The sequence below is a fragment of the Ranitomeya imitator genome, chromosome 6 (assembly GCF_032444005.1).
Source record: "Ranitomeya imitator isolate aRanImi1 chromosome 6, aRanImi1.pri, whole genome shotgun sequence".
NCBI lineage: Eukaryota > Metazoa > Chordata > Amphibia > Anura > Dendrobatidae > Ranitomeya > Ranitomeya imitator.
The window spans coordinates 195,225,690-195,241,925 of record NC_091287.1 but is presented as its reverse complement, the minus strand read 5'-3'; the positions used below and the strand labels follow the sequence as shown (position 1 = coordinate 195,241,925).

General features: G+C 45.9%; 1 protein-coding gene across 1 annotated transcript in view; it reads right to left on the bottom strand.

Moving 5' to 3' along the window:
- The window catches only part of CCT5 (chaperonin containing TCP1 subunit 5), a 329,132-nt gene that overhangs the window by 274,924 nt on the left and 37,972 nt on the right, over positions 1-16,236 (bottom strand). The window contains exon 3 of the mRNA XM_069730418.1: positions 11,610-11,774. Coding sequence (XP_069586519.1) covers positions 11,610-11,774 — 165 coding nt within the window. The remainder of the gene's footprint in view (positions 1-11,609; positions 11,775-16,236) is intronic.

Below are 16,236 nucleotides of genomic sequence, written 5' to 3'. Positions count from 1 at the left end.
AGTGCAAATTTTTTAGAGGCCTTAGCCACTGCATCATCAAGTCTAGGGGCCTTATCCCATGAAGTGGAAGCCTCTTCCTCAAAGGGATATTTTCTTTTAAGTTAGTGTACCGATGAGTTTTTCCTGTCTGGTTTCTCCCATTCCTTTTTGATTAAGGCTTGGATATTCTCATTAAGGGGGAAAACTTTCCGCCATTTTTGGCCTAACCCCCCAAACATTATATCCTGGACCGTTTTGTCAGGGCGAGGATACCAGCACTCCCATAGTAGATCTTACTGCTTTCACAAGTGCATCTACTTCATCTAGGGGAAACCAGTGACGGCCCCCGCTTTCATCATCCGAGGAAGAGAGGGAAGAGTCCAGCATCTGAGTCCCTACCCTAGGAACTAGAGGAATCGGAGTGGGAATAAACTAGAGATTCTTTTCTCTTGACCTTCTACCCTTCTTTAAGGGACTTAAAACACATTCTCTACCTCCGACTTGATTACAGATCTTAATTCAGAGGCAAAGTTTGGGGTTTCCTCACAGAGAACCCGCCCTATACAGGAGTCGCAAAGCTTCTTATCCCAGGACCGTGGTACGGGTTTTTCGCACAACGGGAAGGATCTGTGTTTTGTCTTTCCTGCTCTTTTCCTTCCCTAAAATAAATGGAAGAGAAGGGGACCCCAATTATAACAGTTAACTTTAACGAAGATCACTCACCAATCTGACGCAGCCGCAGGTACCGGTCCCGGAGGAGGGGTAGGATCCTGCAATGTGAGTTTCGGAGATGGTATCTGGTTCACGAGTACTCCGGTTGTCAGCAGAAGACAGTTTCCTCTGCACATCTGATTTGTCGCTGGTGGTCGCACTGCTGCGGTGGCTGAATCTGCTGGTCACTGTCCTTCATGGTTATCACCTGAGACGGCATGCAGCAGGGAACTCCACATCTCACCGCTTTCTAAAGCTTGGCGCCTACTACCAACCTCTCCCTCCTGTGGCTGTGTAGCTGGGGGAGCCTTTTTCCCCTTTTTACTGCGCATGCGCGCGCTGACAAGGAAGTGCCACTTTTAGATGTGGGGTGGTGGCCATCTTGGTGCACCCGACACACACTGCGCAATCACCACCCCCGAAAACCGGACGCTAGTTCTGGCGCGGCATCCATCTTGGAACACCCAGGGCACTCTCAGCTCCTCGTGCATGTGGTCCAGGACCCAGAAGCCCATCTCCATTCAAGAGCGGCGGCCACGCTTCCCCCATCGGTCCCAGCAGTGGCGGCTTTGGACACCACAACAGCTGTGGCAGGGGCCTCCCCGCTGCCAGAACTGGCCGACCCCGGAATCCCTCATTGATCTTCGGATGGCGTCTCAGGTACCGACACCGAATAGGTTCCCTATCAGGGAGAGGAAACCAGCTGATGCGGGGGAGAGGTTTTTATCCTGTAGGTTTTCTGTCCCTGAAGGGCAGATCCCCTCTCTCCGTGGTGCTGTCATGGGGGGACTGAGAACATGTAGTTATTTTGTCTTCACTTCCCAATGATATAAAATTCAGTGACACACCCATGCTGTCAATATGATCATGGCCCCACTAGATGCTGAATTGACAGGTGTAGTTCGTAAAATGGGGTCACTTTGGGGGGGGGGGGGGGTGACCGCTGTGCTCTGCTTTACGGCTGGCGCTGACAGTCAGTGCGGGAAGCTGACGCCGGGGGACGTGAGACACCGGAATGTGTGTATGTACTGTTTTTTTTTTTTTTTAAACTTTTACAATGGTTACCAGGGTAAACATCGGGTTACTAAGCGCGGCCCTGCGCTTAGTAACCCGATGTTTACCCTGGTTACCAGTGAACACATCGCTGGATCGGCGTCACACACGCCAATCCAGCGAAGACAGCGGGAGATCAGCGACCAAAATAAAGTCCTGATCATTCCCCAGCAACCAACGATCTCCCAGCAGGGGCCTGATCGTTGGTCGCTGTCACGCATAACAATTTCGTTAACTATATCGTTGCTACGTCACAAAAAGCAACAATATCGTTAACGAAATAGTTATGTGTGAAGGTACCTTTAGATTATACTCACCCAGGGACGGTCTGGCACCTCCCATCTTCATACGATGTAGTCATCCCCCTTGCTTCGTGTAGCGGCTCCTGCGCAGGCGTACTGATTTGCTCTGTTGAGGGCGCTGGGCCTCTCTGAGCTATTCCGGCACCTGCGCACTGCAGTACTTCGATCTGCCCTCAACAGGGCAGAGAATAATGCCTGCGCAGGAGCCTCAACAGAAGCAAAGAAGAGGATGTCATCGCATGAAGATGGGAGGCGCCGGAACCGGACCTGCGAAACCCATCGGACCCGGACCGCCCCTGGGTGAGTATAATCTACTTGTTTTTCTTATCTTTCAGGTTACATGAGAATGTTGTAGATAAGTCCCTAACAGCGGCATGAAAATTCAAAGTTAGAAAATTGAGAAATTTCCGGGTTTTTTTTTTTTTTCACAATTAAACGCAAGTCATATCAAAAAAGTTTTACCACTAACATGAAGTACAATATATGTCACGAGAAAACACAGTCTCAATCACCGGGAACCATGGAAGCTTTCCAGAGTTTTTACCTCAGAGGGACAGTGGTCAGAATTGTAAAAATGGGGTCGGTCATTAACCTCTTCAGAATAATGAGTACCGTGCGCACAACTATATAGAGGGGTGCCTGGGTAGGTGTTGTGAATTCTGTGGCAGAGCTCCCTCCTGTGGTCACAAGTGGTACTTCGGCTGGTTCTCTCTGTGAGCTTCCGTTGGTGGAGTAAAGTGGTACTGCGGCTTCTGAGTTTCCTTCCTCAGGTGATGTGGTGAAGTCGTTAGGTGCTGCTCTATTTAACTCCACCTAGTGCTTTGATCCTGGCCTCCAGTCAATGTTCTAGTATTGGACCTGTTTCCTCCTGGATCGTTCCTGTGGCCTGCTGCTCTGCATAGCTAAGTTCCTCTTTGCTATTTGTTTGCTGTTTTTTTCTGTCCAGCTTGTCAATTTGTTTTTTACTGCTTGCTGGAAGCTCTGGGACGCAGAGGGTGTACCTCCGTGCCGTTAGTTCGGTACGGAGGGTCTTTTTGCCCCCTTTGCGTCGTTTTTGTAGGGTTTTGTGTTGACCGCAAAGTTACCTTTCCTATCCTCGCTCTGTTCAGAAAGTTGGGCCTCACTTTGCTAAATCTATTTCATCTCTACGTTTGTCTTTTCATCTTTACTCACAGTCATTATATGTGGGGGCTGCCTTTTCCTTTGGGGTATTTCTCTGAGGCAAGGTAGGCTTATTTTCTATCTTCAGGCTAGCTAGTTTCTCAGGCCGTGCCGAGTTGCATAGGGAGCGTTAGGCGCAATCCACGGCTGCCTCTAGTGTGGTTGGAGAGGATTAGGGATTGTGGTCAACAGAGTTCCCACGTCTCAGAGCTCGTTCTTGTTTTTTGGGTTATTGCCAGGTCACTGTATGTGCGCTGACCTCTATGTCCATTGTGGTACTGAATTACCTTTCATAACAGGTAGGTTCCCACACTATGTATATATTAGATAAACCCAGCACTCATCTTAAGTGATCTAACAGAATTTAATATGGTTCACTGTAGTGAAAACGTTTCTGTCTTGACCTCAGACCTTCATCAATTACTACAAAATAATGATAAATATAGTAAAACAGTGCAAAGACAACAAAAAATAAATAAGGTATACAATGAGATCCACATGTATAAAAAGGTCATAAATATATAATATACAATATATGTAATGGAATGAAGTAGCTGAAACCTAGAGTACTTAGGGCGTCTCACATTAGCGATCATATTTGAAAAGTGATTTTTGCGCAAGTGCCTGTAAAACGGAAAGTCACTGAAATATGAACAGGGTCAGGATACAAAAATATCTGATAATAGAATGAAATTGCATATGCCAGTGTATAAGAGTGCAAACTCGCTTGAGGGGGTCAGTCGATCACAATTATATAGCTACCTCTATTGTGGGACAGGAAAATGGTATGATCAAAATATACGGAGTGATGTGGTGGTGAAGGAAAAAATAAGAACACATACCGAAATTGCTATTAGGAACGGAATTGGATGGCGTGGTAAAGTCTGTAAAATAGTATAAAAATATATATATGGATATACAGTGGGGCAAAAAAGTATTTAGTCAGTCAGCAATAGTGCAAGTTCCACCACTTAAAAAGATGAGAGGCGTCTGTAATTTACATCATAGGTAGACCTCAACTATGGGAGACAAACTGAGAAAAAAAAAATCCAGAAAATCACATTGTCTGTTTTTTTAACATTTTATTTGCTTATTATGGTGGAAAATAAGTATTTGGTCAGAAACAAAATTTCATCTCAATACTTTGTAATATATCCTTTGTTGGCAATGACAGAGGTCAAACGTTTTCTGTAAGTCTTCACAAGGTTGCCACACACTGTTGTTGGTATGTTGGCCCATTCCTCCATGCAGATCTCCTCTAGAGCAGTGATGTTTTTGGCTTTTCGCTTGGCAACACGGACTTTCAACTCCCTCCAAAGGTTTTCTATAGGGTTGAGATCTGGAGACTGGCTAGGCCACTCCAGGACCTTGAAATGCTTCTTACGAAGCCACTCCTTCGTTGCCCTGGCGGTGTGCTTTGGATCATTGTCATGTTGAAAGACCCAGCCACGTTTCATCTTCAATGCCCTTGCTGATGGGAGGTTTGCACTCAAAATCTCACGATACATGGCCCCATTCATTCTTTCATGTACCCGGATCAGTCGTCCTGGCCCCTTTGCAGAGAAACAGCCCCAAAGCATGATGCTTCCACCACCATGCTTTACAGTAGGTATGGTGTTTGATGGATGCAACTCAGTATTCTTTTTCCTCCAAACACGACAAGTTGTGTTTCTACCAAACAGTTCCAGTTTGGTTTCATCAGACCATAGGACATTCTTCCAAAACTCCTCTGGATCATCCAAATGCTCTCTAGCAAACTTCAGACGGGCCCGGACATGTACTGGCTTAAGCATTGGGACACGTCTGGCACTGCAGGATCTGAGTCCATGGTGGCGTAGTGTGTTACTTATGGTAGGCCTTGTTACATTGGTCCCAGCTCTCTGCAGTTCATTCACTAGGTCCCCCCGCGTGGTTCTGGGATTTTTGCTCACCGTTCTTGTGATCATTCTGACCCCACGGGGTGGGATTTTGCGTGGAGCCCCAGATCGAGGGAGATTATCAGTGGTCTTGTATGTCTTCCATTTTCTAATTATTGCTCCCACTGTTGATTTCTTCACTCCAAGCTGGTTGGCTATTGCAGATTCAGTCTTCCCAACCTGGTGCAGGGCTACAATTTTGTTTCTGGTGTCCTTTGACAGCTCTTTGGTCTTCACCATAGTGGAGTTTGGAGTCAGACTGTTTGAGGGTGTGCACAGGTGTCTTTTTATACTGATAACAAGTTTAAACAGGTGCCATTACTACAGGTAATGAGTGGAGGAAAGAGGAGACTCTTAAAGAAGAAGTTACAGGTCTGTGAGAGCCAGAAATCTTGATTGTTTGTTTCTGACCAAATACTTATTTTCCACCATAATATGCAAATAAAATTGTTAAAAAAAAAAAAACAGAATGTGATTTTCTGGATTTTTTTTTCTCAGTTTGTCTCCCATAGTTGAGGTCTACCTATGATGTAAATTACAGACGCCTCTCATCTTTTTAAGTGGTGGAACTTGCACTATTGCTGACTGACTAAATACTTTTTTGCCCCACTGTACCAGTTTCCAGTGTGGTCCGAGAATGGGAAGCACGTGGAACAGAGTGTTCGATTAATTACAGGCCTCAGCGCAGAAAAACTGCAGTATGCCGCCGTGGCGCTCATGGACGCGGTATCCGCCACTAGTCTAATGGAGTATAGCGCGGCACGGGGGTGGGGGCGAGGAGATGCAGCAGCAGATGGAGCCGTCAGCAGCAGGGTGTGGTTATCAGGGGTAATCAATGGGCAGGGGGAAGGGAACAGATGGTGGGGGGAGCGGACGGCAGCAGAGGGGAGTACCTGGCGGCGGCGATGATGGTGGTGATCGCAGTATGTGGCAGGGCAGCAAGCAGGCACCACGCTGTTCAGCTTCCACGGAAGGCATGAAGCTGGACAGCAAGGCAGCCATGGTTTACTCTGCCCCTCCACATCTGAATGGAGAGATAGCGTCACATGGATGCTAGCTCCAATCAGATCTGGGGGTGGTGACAAAGTGGTCACCAGAGCGATTGTAGCCGGCGGGGTGGGGGGTGGGAGGGGGAGCAAAGACATTTCCCCTTGGGCTCAATTACAAGTTCCCCTGTTCCTGCCATGACACCACAGGTCGGATTGGCACCGACATTCATGACGCCTACGTGGTGTCACAGGTCAGGAAGGGGTTAATGTGCAAACCACCCTCGGAGGTTAAACTTCCTGACAGCAGTTTTAAATACCGGGGATGCAGAATTAAAAATTATTTGTTTGATGCTTTCCAATGTACAGGATGGATCAACGTAATCTCCATTCTGAATTAGTTCGTAAAATATGTAAAAAAATTTTGAAAAATGAAAACTGCTGGTAAATGTTGTGAGGCAATGACTGGTGTCCTATGTGATGGTCTATATGTTTTCCCCAGGTCCTATTAAACCCTCTGGAGAGCCTTGTGAGTCACAGGGCAAAATAAAAGTAAGCGTGCACATGGTCAAGCTATTTGGCCTGGGCATTGTTCAGGAGAAGCTGGTATGGGCTTTAATTTTTTAAATGGACTGCAGGAAGGAAGTAGGGTGGTCTGGTTTTTTTTTCCCCAAGCAAGTCTTGCAAGTGGTTTATGGCTACAGATTGCAGTTTGAGAAAAAAAAAACCTGCAGGAAGGATTTGGGTGTGTCAGTTAGGCTTTACAAGCAGGCAGAGGAGACAGCCCCGCAGAGCATTAACTGTGTGAGGCAACACAGGGCCAAACAGAGTCAAGAAGCCTGGCACCCTCAGCATACACTGCGGTGCTGTAGCCCACGACAACCGATCACAAACTGTCTTTGTTTTCCCGGCTGTGTTCCAGAGGATCAGTTTTACTTTTGTTTGCGAGTACGCTATACATTAAACAAGACTTTATTTTGAACTTTTGTCGGGTCACTGCCTTCTCACTGCACACCGCTGCACTACATTTGGTGGAGAATGCAGACAGTGTGAGCCGAGGAATACCCCAAGGCATGCTACATGTCGGTTATTAGGCCTGAAATGCTGCAGTTCAAGCCAGCTGACAAGATAGAGGAATGTAGTTAGTCCTTGCACAGCAACGGCAACGTGAGCAGCACCAGCAGAAGCTACAGCGTCAGGAGCAGCAGTTTCAGCAACAGCAGTAGACAAACAACCTGCTAATGCAGCAGATCACAGCTATGCGAGAGACGGCCCCCAACAGCAACCGCATTCCGGTCTGAGGCCCGGTACAAAAGTTCAGTCCTCACTGAGGAACATGATTCCTGAGGATGACAACGAGGCCTTCTTCACAGTCTTCGAATGCACTGTAGAGCAGGAGAGCTTACTGGTATCCCAGTGGGCTGAAATAGTGACCCCCTTTCTGACGGGAGATGCCCAGAAGACATACCTGGACCTCAGTTGGGACGATAATCTGGAATACGAGAAGCTGAGAGAGGATATCCTTGCCAGACTGGGGGTTAATACCTATGTGCAGGCTCAGCGGGTGTACCAGCGGTCCTTTGCAGAGCCTCGTCCCGCCAGGTCTCAAGCATATAACTTGATACAGCTGGTATAAAAAATGGCTCCAACCTGAGACTTTAACCCCACTTCAGATGGTAGAGAGGGTGGTGGTCGACTGGCTGGTGAGTGCTCTGCCAGCAGCCATAGAGCGTTGGGTGGGGCGAGGGTACCCGGGCACTCTGGACCAGATAATTGGACTGGTGGAGAAGTAAATAGACACTCAGGACTTTATACGGGACACTGCTCCACTTCGGCTGTCAGGTAAGGGCCCCACCAGCCCCGGAGTCTGGTAAAAGGCCACGATCCTCCACTGGGGCCAATCCGGACTGAGCCCGGACCCGAGGGGGTATCCCAAAGGGAGACTGACAACCAACCTGTGTCCCCTAGTACTGTGTGCCCGTACTGTATGTGGCATGTTGCGTGGAATGTTGCGTGTCACATGGTGCATGTCGCTGCATGGTGCATGTGGTCACATGTTGCATGTTCTGTATGTGAAATGTATGTTGTCTGTACTGTATATGTGCATGTGTTTTGTTTTTTTTACATTCAACACAGCCGGATGAGATGGGACTACTACTGTCCCATCATTGGCTAAAGGCCCCTTCACATTAAGCGACGCTGCAGCGATACCGACAACGATCCGGATCGCTGCAGCGTCGCTGGAGAGCTGTCACACAGACAGCTCTCCAGCGACCAACGATGCCGCTGTCTGTCCTCCAGCGCTGCGCTCTGCTTCTCTGCTCTCCTCCTGTACTGTCTGTGAGCCGGAAAGCAGAGCGGTGACGTCACCGCTCTGCTTTCCGGCTCACAGACAGTACAGGAGGAGTGCAGAGCACAGCGCTGGAGGACAGACAGCGTTAGGTAAGTATGTAGTGTTTGTTTTTTTTAACTTTTAGCATGGTATCCAGGGTAAACATCGGGTTACTAAGCGCGGCCCTGCGCTTAGTTACCCGATGTTTACCCTGGTTACCAGTGAAGACATCGCTGGATCGGTGTCACACACGCCGATCCAGCGATGTCTCCAGGGAGTCCAGCGACGAAATAAAGTTCTGGACTTTATTCAGCGACCAACGATCTCCCAGCAGGGGCCTGATCGTTGGTCGCTGTCACACAGAACGATTTCATTAACGATATCGTTGCTACGTCACAAATAGCAACGATATCGTTAACAATATCGTTATGTGTGAAGGTACCTTAATGTGTCACTCTATGTCACTGTAGCAGGCATAGCCCAATAGAACTTGTAGTCCCTTCGGACGATGCCTGCACAGACACAAAGACCCCACCGCACAGCCCCGCAGACACCCTGCCCACACACTCCAGCACCTTTCGCAGACCCCCACCCCCCGCCGTCCCCAACACCACTGCACCGGCCGCCACAACCGCACATCTCAACACATTAATGCGGCGGCGGCCGGCGAACCCCGGCCCTGCCCGCAGACCCCAGCCCCGCCTGCCCCCAGCACAGCCTCGCAGGCAGCCCCCAGCCCAAACCCGCCCCGCAGGCATCCCCCAGCCCAGCCCCACAGGCAGCCCCCAGCCCAGTCACTCGAGTGACTGCTGTCTGTGGAGGATAGGTCACGCCTGCTACTGACGTCACGTCAATTTCCAGAGTCTGGAAATTGACGTAGCGGCAGCTGCAGCCTGGGGGTCACGTGACCCGGACTCAGCCGCCGCCATAGCGCCGCTCACAGGCGAAAACTGCAACGGAAGGCATTTCTAAAATTCATTAGGGGCTACATTGGGGGGTTAACTGAAAGTAGTGGACAACCGCTTTAACTCCTTTCTGACCTCGGACGGGATAGTACGTCCGAGGTCAGATCCCCTGCTTTGATGCGGGCTCCGGCGGTGAGCCCGCATGAAAGTCGGGACATGTCAGCTGTTTTGAACAGCTGACATGTGCCCGCAATAGGCGCGAGCAGAATCGCGATCTGCCCGCGCCTATTAACTAGTTAAATGCCGCTGTCAAACGCAGACAGCGGCATTTAACTACCGCATCCGGCCGGGCGGCCGGAAATGACGGCATCGCCGACCCCCGTCACATGATCGGAGGTCGGCGATGCTTCTCCATTGTAACCATAGGAGGTCCTTGAGACCTCTATGGTTACTGATCGCCGGTAGCTGTGAGCGCCACCCTGTGGTCGGCGCTCACAGCACACCTGATTTTCTGCTACATAGCAGTGAACAGCAGATCGCTGCTATGTAGCAGAGCCAATCGTGCTGTGCCTGCTTCTAGCCTCCCATGGAGGCTATTGAAGCATGGCAAAAGTAAAAAAAAAAAAAAAAGTGAAAAAAAGTGAAAAAAATAAAAATAAAAAATATATAAAAGTTTAAATCACCCCCCTTTCGCCCCAATCAAAATCAATCAATAAAAAACAAAAACAAATCTACACATATTTGGTATCGCCGCGCTCAGAATCGCCCCAATCTATCAGTTAAAAAAAAGCATTAACCTGGTTGCTAAACAGCGTAGCGAGAAAAAAATTCGAAACGCCAGAATTACGTTTAGGTCGCCGCAACATTGCATTAAAATGCAACAACGGGCGATCAAAAGAACGTGTCTGCACCAGATACGTTCAGAAACAACATCTCGGCACGCAAAAAATAAGCCCTCAACCGACCCCAGAGCATGAAAAATGGAGACGAGACGAGTATCGGAAAATGGCGCAATTTTTTTTTTTTTTTTTTTAGCAAAGTTTGGAATTTTTTTTCACCACTTAGGTAAAAAATAACCTAGTCATGTTAGGAGTCTATGAACTCGTACTGACCTGAAGAATCATAATGGCAGGTCATTTTTAGCATTTAGTGAACCTAGCAAAAAAGCCAAACAAAAAACAAGTGTGGGATTCCACTTTTTTTTGCAATTTCACCGAACTTGGAATTTTTTTCCTGTTTTCTTGTACACGACATGCTAAAACCAATGATGTCGTTCAAAAGTACAACTCGTCCTGCAAAAAATAAGCCCTCACATGGCCAAATTGATGGAAAAATAAAAAAAATAAAAAAAGTTATGGCTCTGGGAATGAGGGGAGTGAAAAAACGAACACGGAAAAACGAAAAATCCCAAGGTCATGAAGGGGTTAATCAAAGTTTGAAAATTGCTATGTTTTTATTTTTTTTCACATTGACAAGTTTCTTATTTTTTTTTTTATAAAAACAAATAAAAATATAGACAAATTTACCATTAACAAAGTATAACATGTCATGTTATTACCACATAAAGGGACACTGGTAAGATTTCAAAAAAATTAGCCCGGTCACTAAGGGGTTAAGTTTTCAGAAAATTACAGATATTTTCATAAATAAAACAAAATATTGAACTGGAAATTTACTAGTAAAGTTCATTATGGCACAACAAAATAATATCATTCATTTGGATGTGTAGAAGCATTCCAAAAATTAATACCACATGTAAGGCTGTGTTCACACGTTCCGGTTTTTTCGCGTTTTTTTCGCGGTTTTTCCCTATAAAACGCTATAAAACCGCAAACAAAACGCATACAAGAAGCATCCCATCATTTAGAATGAATTCCGCATGTTTTGTGCACATGATGCGTTTTTTTCCGCATGAAAAACGCATCAGGCACAAAATCCGGACATGCTCATTCTTTTTGCGGTTTTTATGCGGATTTCCCACTGCAAAATGCATTGGGAAGTGTCCGGAAAAAAACGCGGAAAAAACGCGACAAAAACGCGACAAAAACGCGTCAAAAAACGCATGCGGTTTTCTTCCGGATTTCATGCAGAAAATGTCCGGTTTTTCACAGGAATTTTCTGCATGAATTCCTGAACGTGTGCAAGTCAGATTTCAAAAATTGGGTCTGGTCTCCTAACTATATTTTTGTTGGCAATGTAATGTCAGGTGTAACCGCAACTGAACAAGAACTTAAAAAATTTAAAAAAAAATAAAAAAAACTTACCAACAACACCTGTTGTCCCATCACCAATTTCATCATCTTGAGATTTGGACAATTCAACCATCAATTTTGCAATCTGATGATCAACATCCATCATACCGAGAATAGTTGCCCCATCATTAGTTATAGTGACATGACCATCCTGATCCACCATCATCTTATCCAGTCCTAGAAATTAAGTAAAATAGATTAAACAAATTATTTCATAAACAGAGTTCTGCAATGTGACAAATAATCTCATTGTTAAAGGGAATCTGTCACCTCTAGTGAGGAGCGAATATACTCGTTACTCAAGATTCCTCAAGCATGCTCAGGGGTCCTCAGAGTATTTTTTAGTGCTCGGAGATTTAGTTTTTCTTGCCGCAGCTGAATAATTTACATCTGTTAGCCAGCATAAGTACATGTGGGGGTTGCCTGGTTGCTAGGGAATCCCCACACGTACTTATGCTGGCTAAGGCTACGTTCACATTAGCGTTTTGCGGGGCTGCGTCGGGCGCAGCTGCGGCGACGCATGCGCCCCTATATTTAACATGGGGGGCGCATGGACATGCGTTGTCTTGCGTTTTGTGACGCATGCGTCTTTTTGGCGCAACAGAAAACACTGCGGGATGCAGTTTTTTCTGCGCCAAAAATCCTGAAAAATTGAACGCATGTGTCACAAAAAGCTGCGTTTTGCGTTGCGTCGCCGACGCAGTACCGCACAACGCAAATGTGAACGTAGCCTAACAGATGTAAATCATTCAGCTGCGGCAGGAAAAAACAATCTCCGAGCACTAAAAAAAAAAAAAAAAAAAAAAAAAAAATACTCGGAGGACACCCGAGCAGGCTCGACAAATCTCGAGTAACGAGTATATTCGTTCATCACTAGTCACCTCTTTTTGACGCTATACACTGCGGCCACCGCCATTAGGGGCTTATCTACAGCATTCCTGAAAGATAAGAAAAACAAGTTAAATTATACTTACTCAGGGACGGTCTGGCGCCTCCCATCTTCATACGATGTAGTCATCCTCCTTGCTTCGTTTCGCGGCTCTTGCGCAGGCGTACTGATTTGCCCTGTTGAGGGCAGAGTAAAGTACTGCAGTGCGCAGGCACTGGGCTTCTCTGACCTTTTGCGGCACCTGCACACTGCAGTACTTTGCTCAGCGCATGAGCCTCGACAGAAGCAAGAGTACGTCATCGCAAGATGAGAGGAGCCAGACCCGGACCTGCGACACCCATCGGACCCAGACCACCCCTGGGTGAGTATAATCTAAATTGTTTTTATATCTTTCAGGTTACATCGGGGAAGGGGGTTACATCTACAGAATGCTGTAGATAAGCTCCTAATGGCGGTGGCTGCAGTTTATAGCGGCAAAATGAGGTGACAGATTAACTTTAAACAATTATAGCTAGGTGGTTAATTTATAAAAGGTCCACTTGTGTAAGCTGCACAAGCATACGTGCCCGCTTTGAGTCCTGCTACATCACAACTGTTTACGAAGCACCACGTTTTATTATAGCTTTTGACCTGATAAAAGAATTATTTTGGTTGATATAAGATACGCCCACCGCATTTCAGGACTTATCTACAGCATTCTATAATCCGGTCCGATGGGTGTCGCAGATCCGGGTCAGGCGCCTCCCACCTTCTTATAATCACGGCACTCCTGCTTGCGTCATGGCTCCCCGGCATCGTGCTCCTGCGCAGGCGTACTTATCTGCCCTGTTAAGGGCAGAGCAAAGTACTGCAGTGCGCAGGCGCTGGGCCTCTGATCTTTCCCGACCCCTGCGCACTGCAGTACTTTCCTCTGCCCTCAGGACGGCGATCATAAAAAGATGGGAGGTGCCGAACCTGCGACACCCATGGGACCTGACCGGCCCCCGGGTGAGTAAAATAAAACTTATTTTTTTCATCTTTCAGATCGGATAGGGGGCTTATCTACAGCATTATAGAATGCAGGGTGGGCGCACGGATCCTGGGAGTCTCACATCCATAAGGTAATTAGCACTCTTCATCTTGCTATATAATATGGGGACCATTTATTTTGTATTTGTCACATCTCCTACAAAAGGTTTACTCTTATTAATATATTGGTGGCCCTCTGTTCATTTGTATGCTTGAAGTGCATCCATGTTTTCTATATAGATATGTATGTACCTTATAATCTTCTCCCCTTGTATGGGGAATGCATGGTTCTCTATGGTGATTCTTAATAGTATTTGGGTGTGTTGATTCCCCGGCTCCGTGCGCCCTTGGTATTATACACGACTGTGCAGTGTCTTTGTATGCCATGCTGCGCCATGCCCCCACCTGTGTGCTACTGTTTTATTAACAAAGATTATTTATATCCTGTCAATTTTTGAGTTTTTGGGTCGTTTTTTGGGGTCTTCCAACCCACTCCTCTTTTATGTATAATTGCAACTAGTTCATATGTTTTGTCCTGATTTATATCAGCATTATCATATTTTTCATTCTTTTGATTCTTTTTTGTGGGATTTTTCATTATGCTGATTTTGGTCGTTTGTTTGTTTAAATATAGCACTATAGAATGCTGTAGACAAGCCCTGAAAGGCGGTAGCCATATCTTACATTGGCCAAACCTTTGACAGGTTCCCTTTAAAGAGTAGTGAAAACACAAAACCTGAGTGGACAAGCCTAAAAGGTAATGACCATTTTAGTTTTGAGATCATGAAAAGACAGTGACTAATATTGTATCAAAAGAATGTATATGCACCAAAATGTTATAATTAAAAACGTCAGCTTAGCACGCAAAAAATAAGCCCTCATCCCACCCGAGATCACAAAAAACGGAGATGCTACGGGTATTGGAAAATTGCACAATTTCTTTGGAGGTGTATCTAAGTGGTAAAAAAAAAAAAAATTCCAAACTTTCATGGTACTCCTGACGGCTTGCAGAAGCATGTCAGTGTTTTCAGAGGAAAAGAGATATCTCCATTCTTCCAGGAGTACTACTGAGGAACACTCGACTTGACCCATCCTCTGTCTAGCTATCACCCCATATCACTTCTCCCCTATGCATCTAAACTACTGGAACACCATGTACATTTTTAACTATCCTCCTGCTCCCTCTTCAACCGCTTACGATCTGGTTTCCCACCCCACTATTCCACTGAAACTGGCCTAAGGTGACCAATGACCTACTTACCAGGGTGGATTAAAAATTTTTTTTTTTTTTTTTAATAAAAAATCTGATTTTTTTTATTTAAATCGGATTTTTTTCAATAAACTGCTTTTTGAGGAAAGTATTTTACCATCCAAAGATTCTTCCATCATGAGATAAAGCCGAGTTGTTTAACTCAGTAGAATAAAGGCTGTATATGTGTAACATTCACAATGCCATGCTCTTCCAGAGGTTTCTGTAGGATTAGTGGGCAGTTTCTCTCCTATATTATCACAGACGCTCGCTTTACTTACGCAGTTCTCAAAACTGAATTTGACTCCGCAGAGGTCCCAGCCTCTTCTTCACGGCAAAAATGTTACAACATGAACAGAGTTGAGAAAAAGACCTTAATCCTATTGTTCTACAAACCTATGAATACAGAATCAACCCCTTCAGTGCCAAGTGTGAAGTTAGACTATGTTTCTGATTGTTTGGAGTGGAATAGATCTGCACAACACAAGAAGAATGTGAATCTAAGTGTGAGGAGGAGGAAGGGCAAGCAGACAAGAAAATGAAAGTGAAACTTTGAGCACAATACTGCAGCATAGCCACAGACAGACAAGTCTGGACCTGTTTGTGTGTACGATCTGAGGTTTATTACATTCTTTCCTTATAATGGCAGCAGGCCGTAAAAGAGACCCAGTTTGGGAATATTTTAATGAAGCTCCTTCGCCTATCGGTAAGGCAGGCATGCGTGCAAAATGCAAACTATGCAACAAAGATGCAAGGCCTGGTGGCGCGAATGAGGCAACATCATGAGAAGTGCGGTGATGAAGATGAGTCACCATCAGGCCTTGCATCTCTTTGTTGCATAGTTTGCATTTTGCACGCATGCCTGCCTTACCGATAGGCGAAGGAGCTTCATTAAAATATTCCCAAACTGGGTCTCTTTTACGGCCTGCTGCCATTATAAGGAAAGAATGTAATAAACCTCAGATCGTACACACAAACAGGTCCAGACTTGTCTGTCTGTGGCTATGCTGCAGTATTGTGCTCAAAGTTTCACTTTCATTTTCTTGTCTGCTTGCCCTTCCTCCTCCTCACACTTAGATTCACATTCTTCTTGTGTTGTGCAGATCTATTCCACTCCAAACAATCAGAAACATATTGTCTAACTTCTTGGACTTGGCACTGAAGGGGTTAATTCTGTATTCATAGGTTTGTAGAACAATAGGATTAATAGGATTAAGGTCTTTTTCTCAACTCTGTTCATGTTGTAACATTTTTGCCGTGAAGAAGAGGCTGGGACCTCTGCGGAGTCAAATTCAGTTAGGTAGAAACTTTGATTTAAATCAAGCCTTACTGACTAGCGATTTAAATCGTGATTTAAATCAGCTAGATTTAAATCAAATCCACCCTGCTACTAACTGCCAAATCTAAGAGACTCTACTGTCCTCCTCCTCCTGTACCCGTCATCAGCCTTCGATACAGTGAGCCAGTCTCTCTTACTACAGATTTGCTCATCT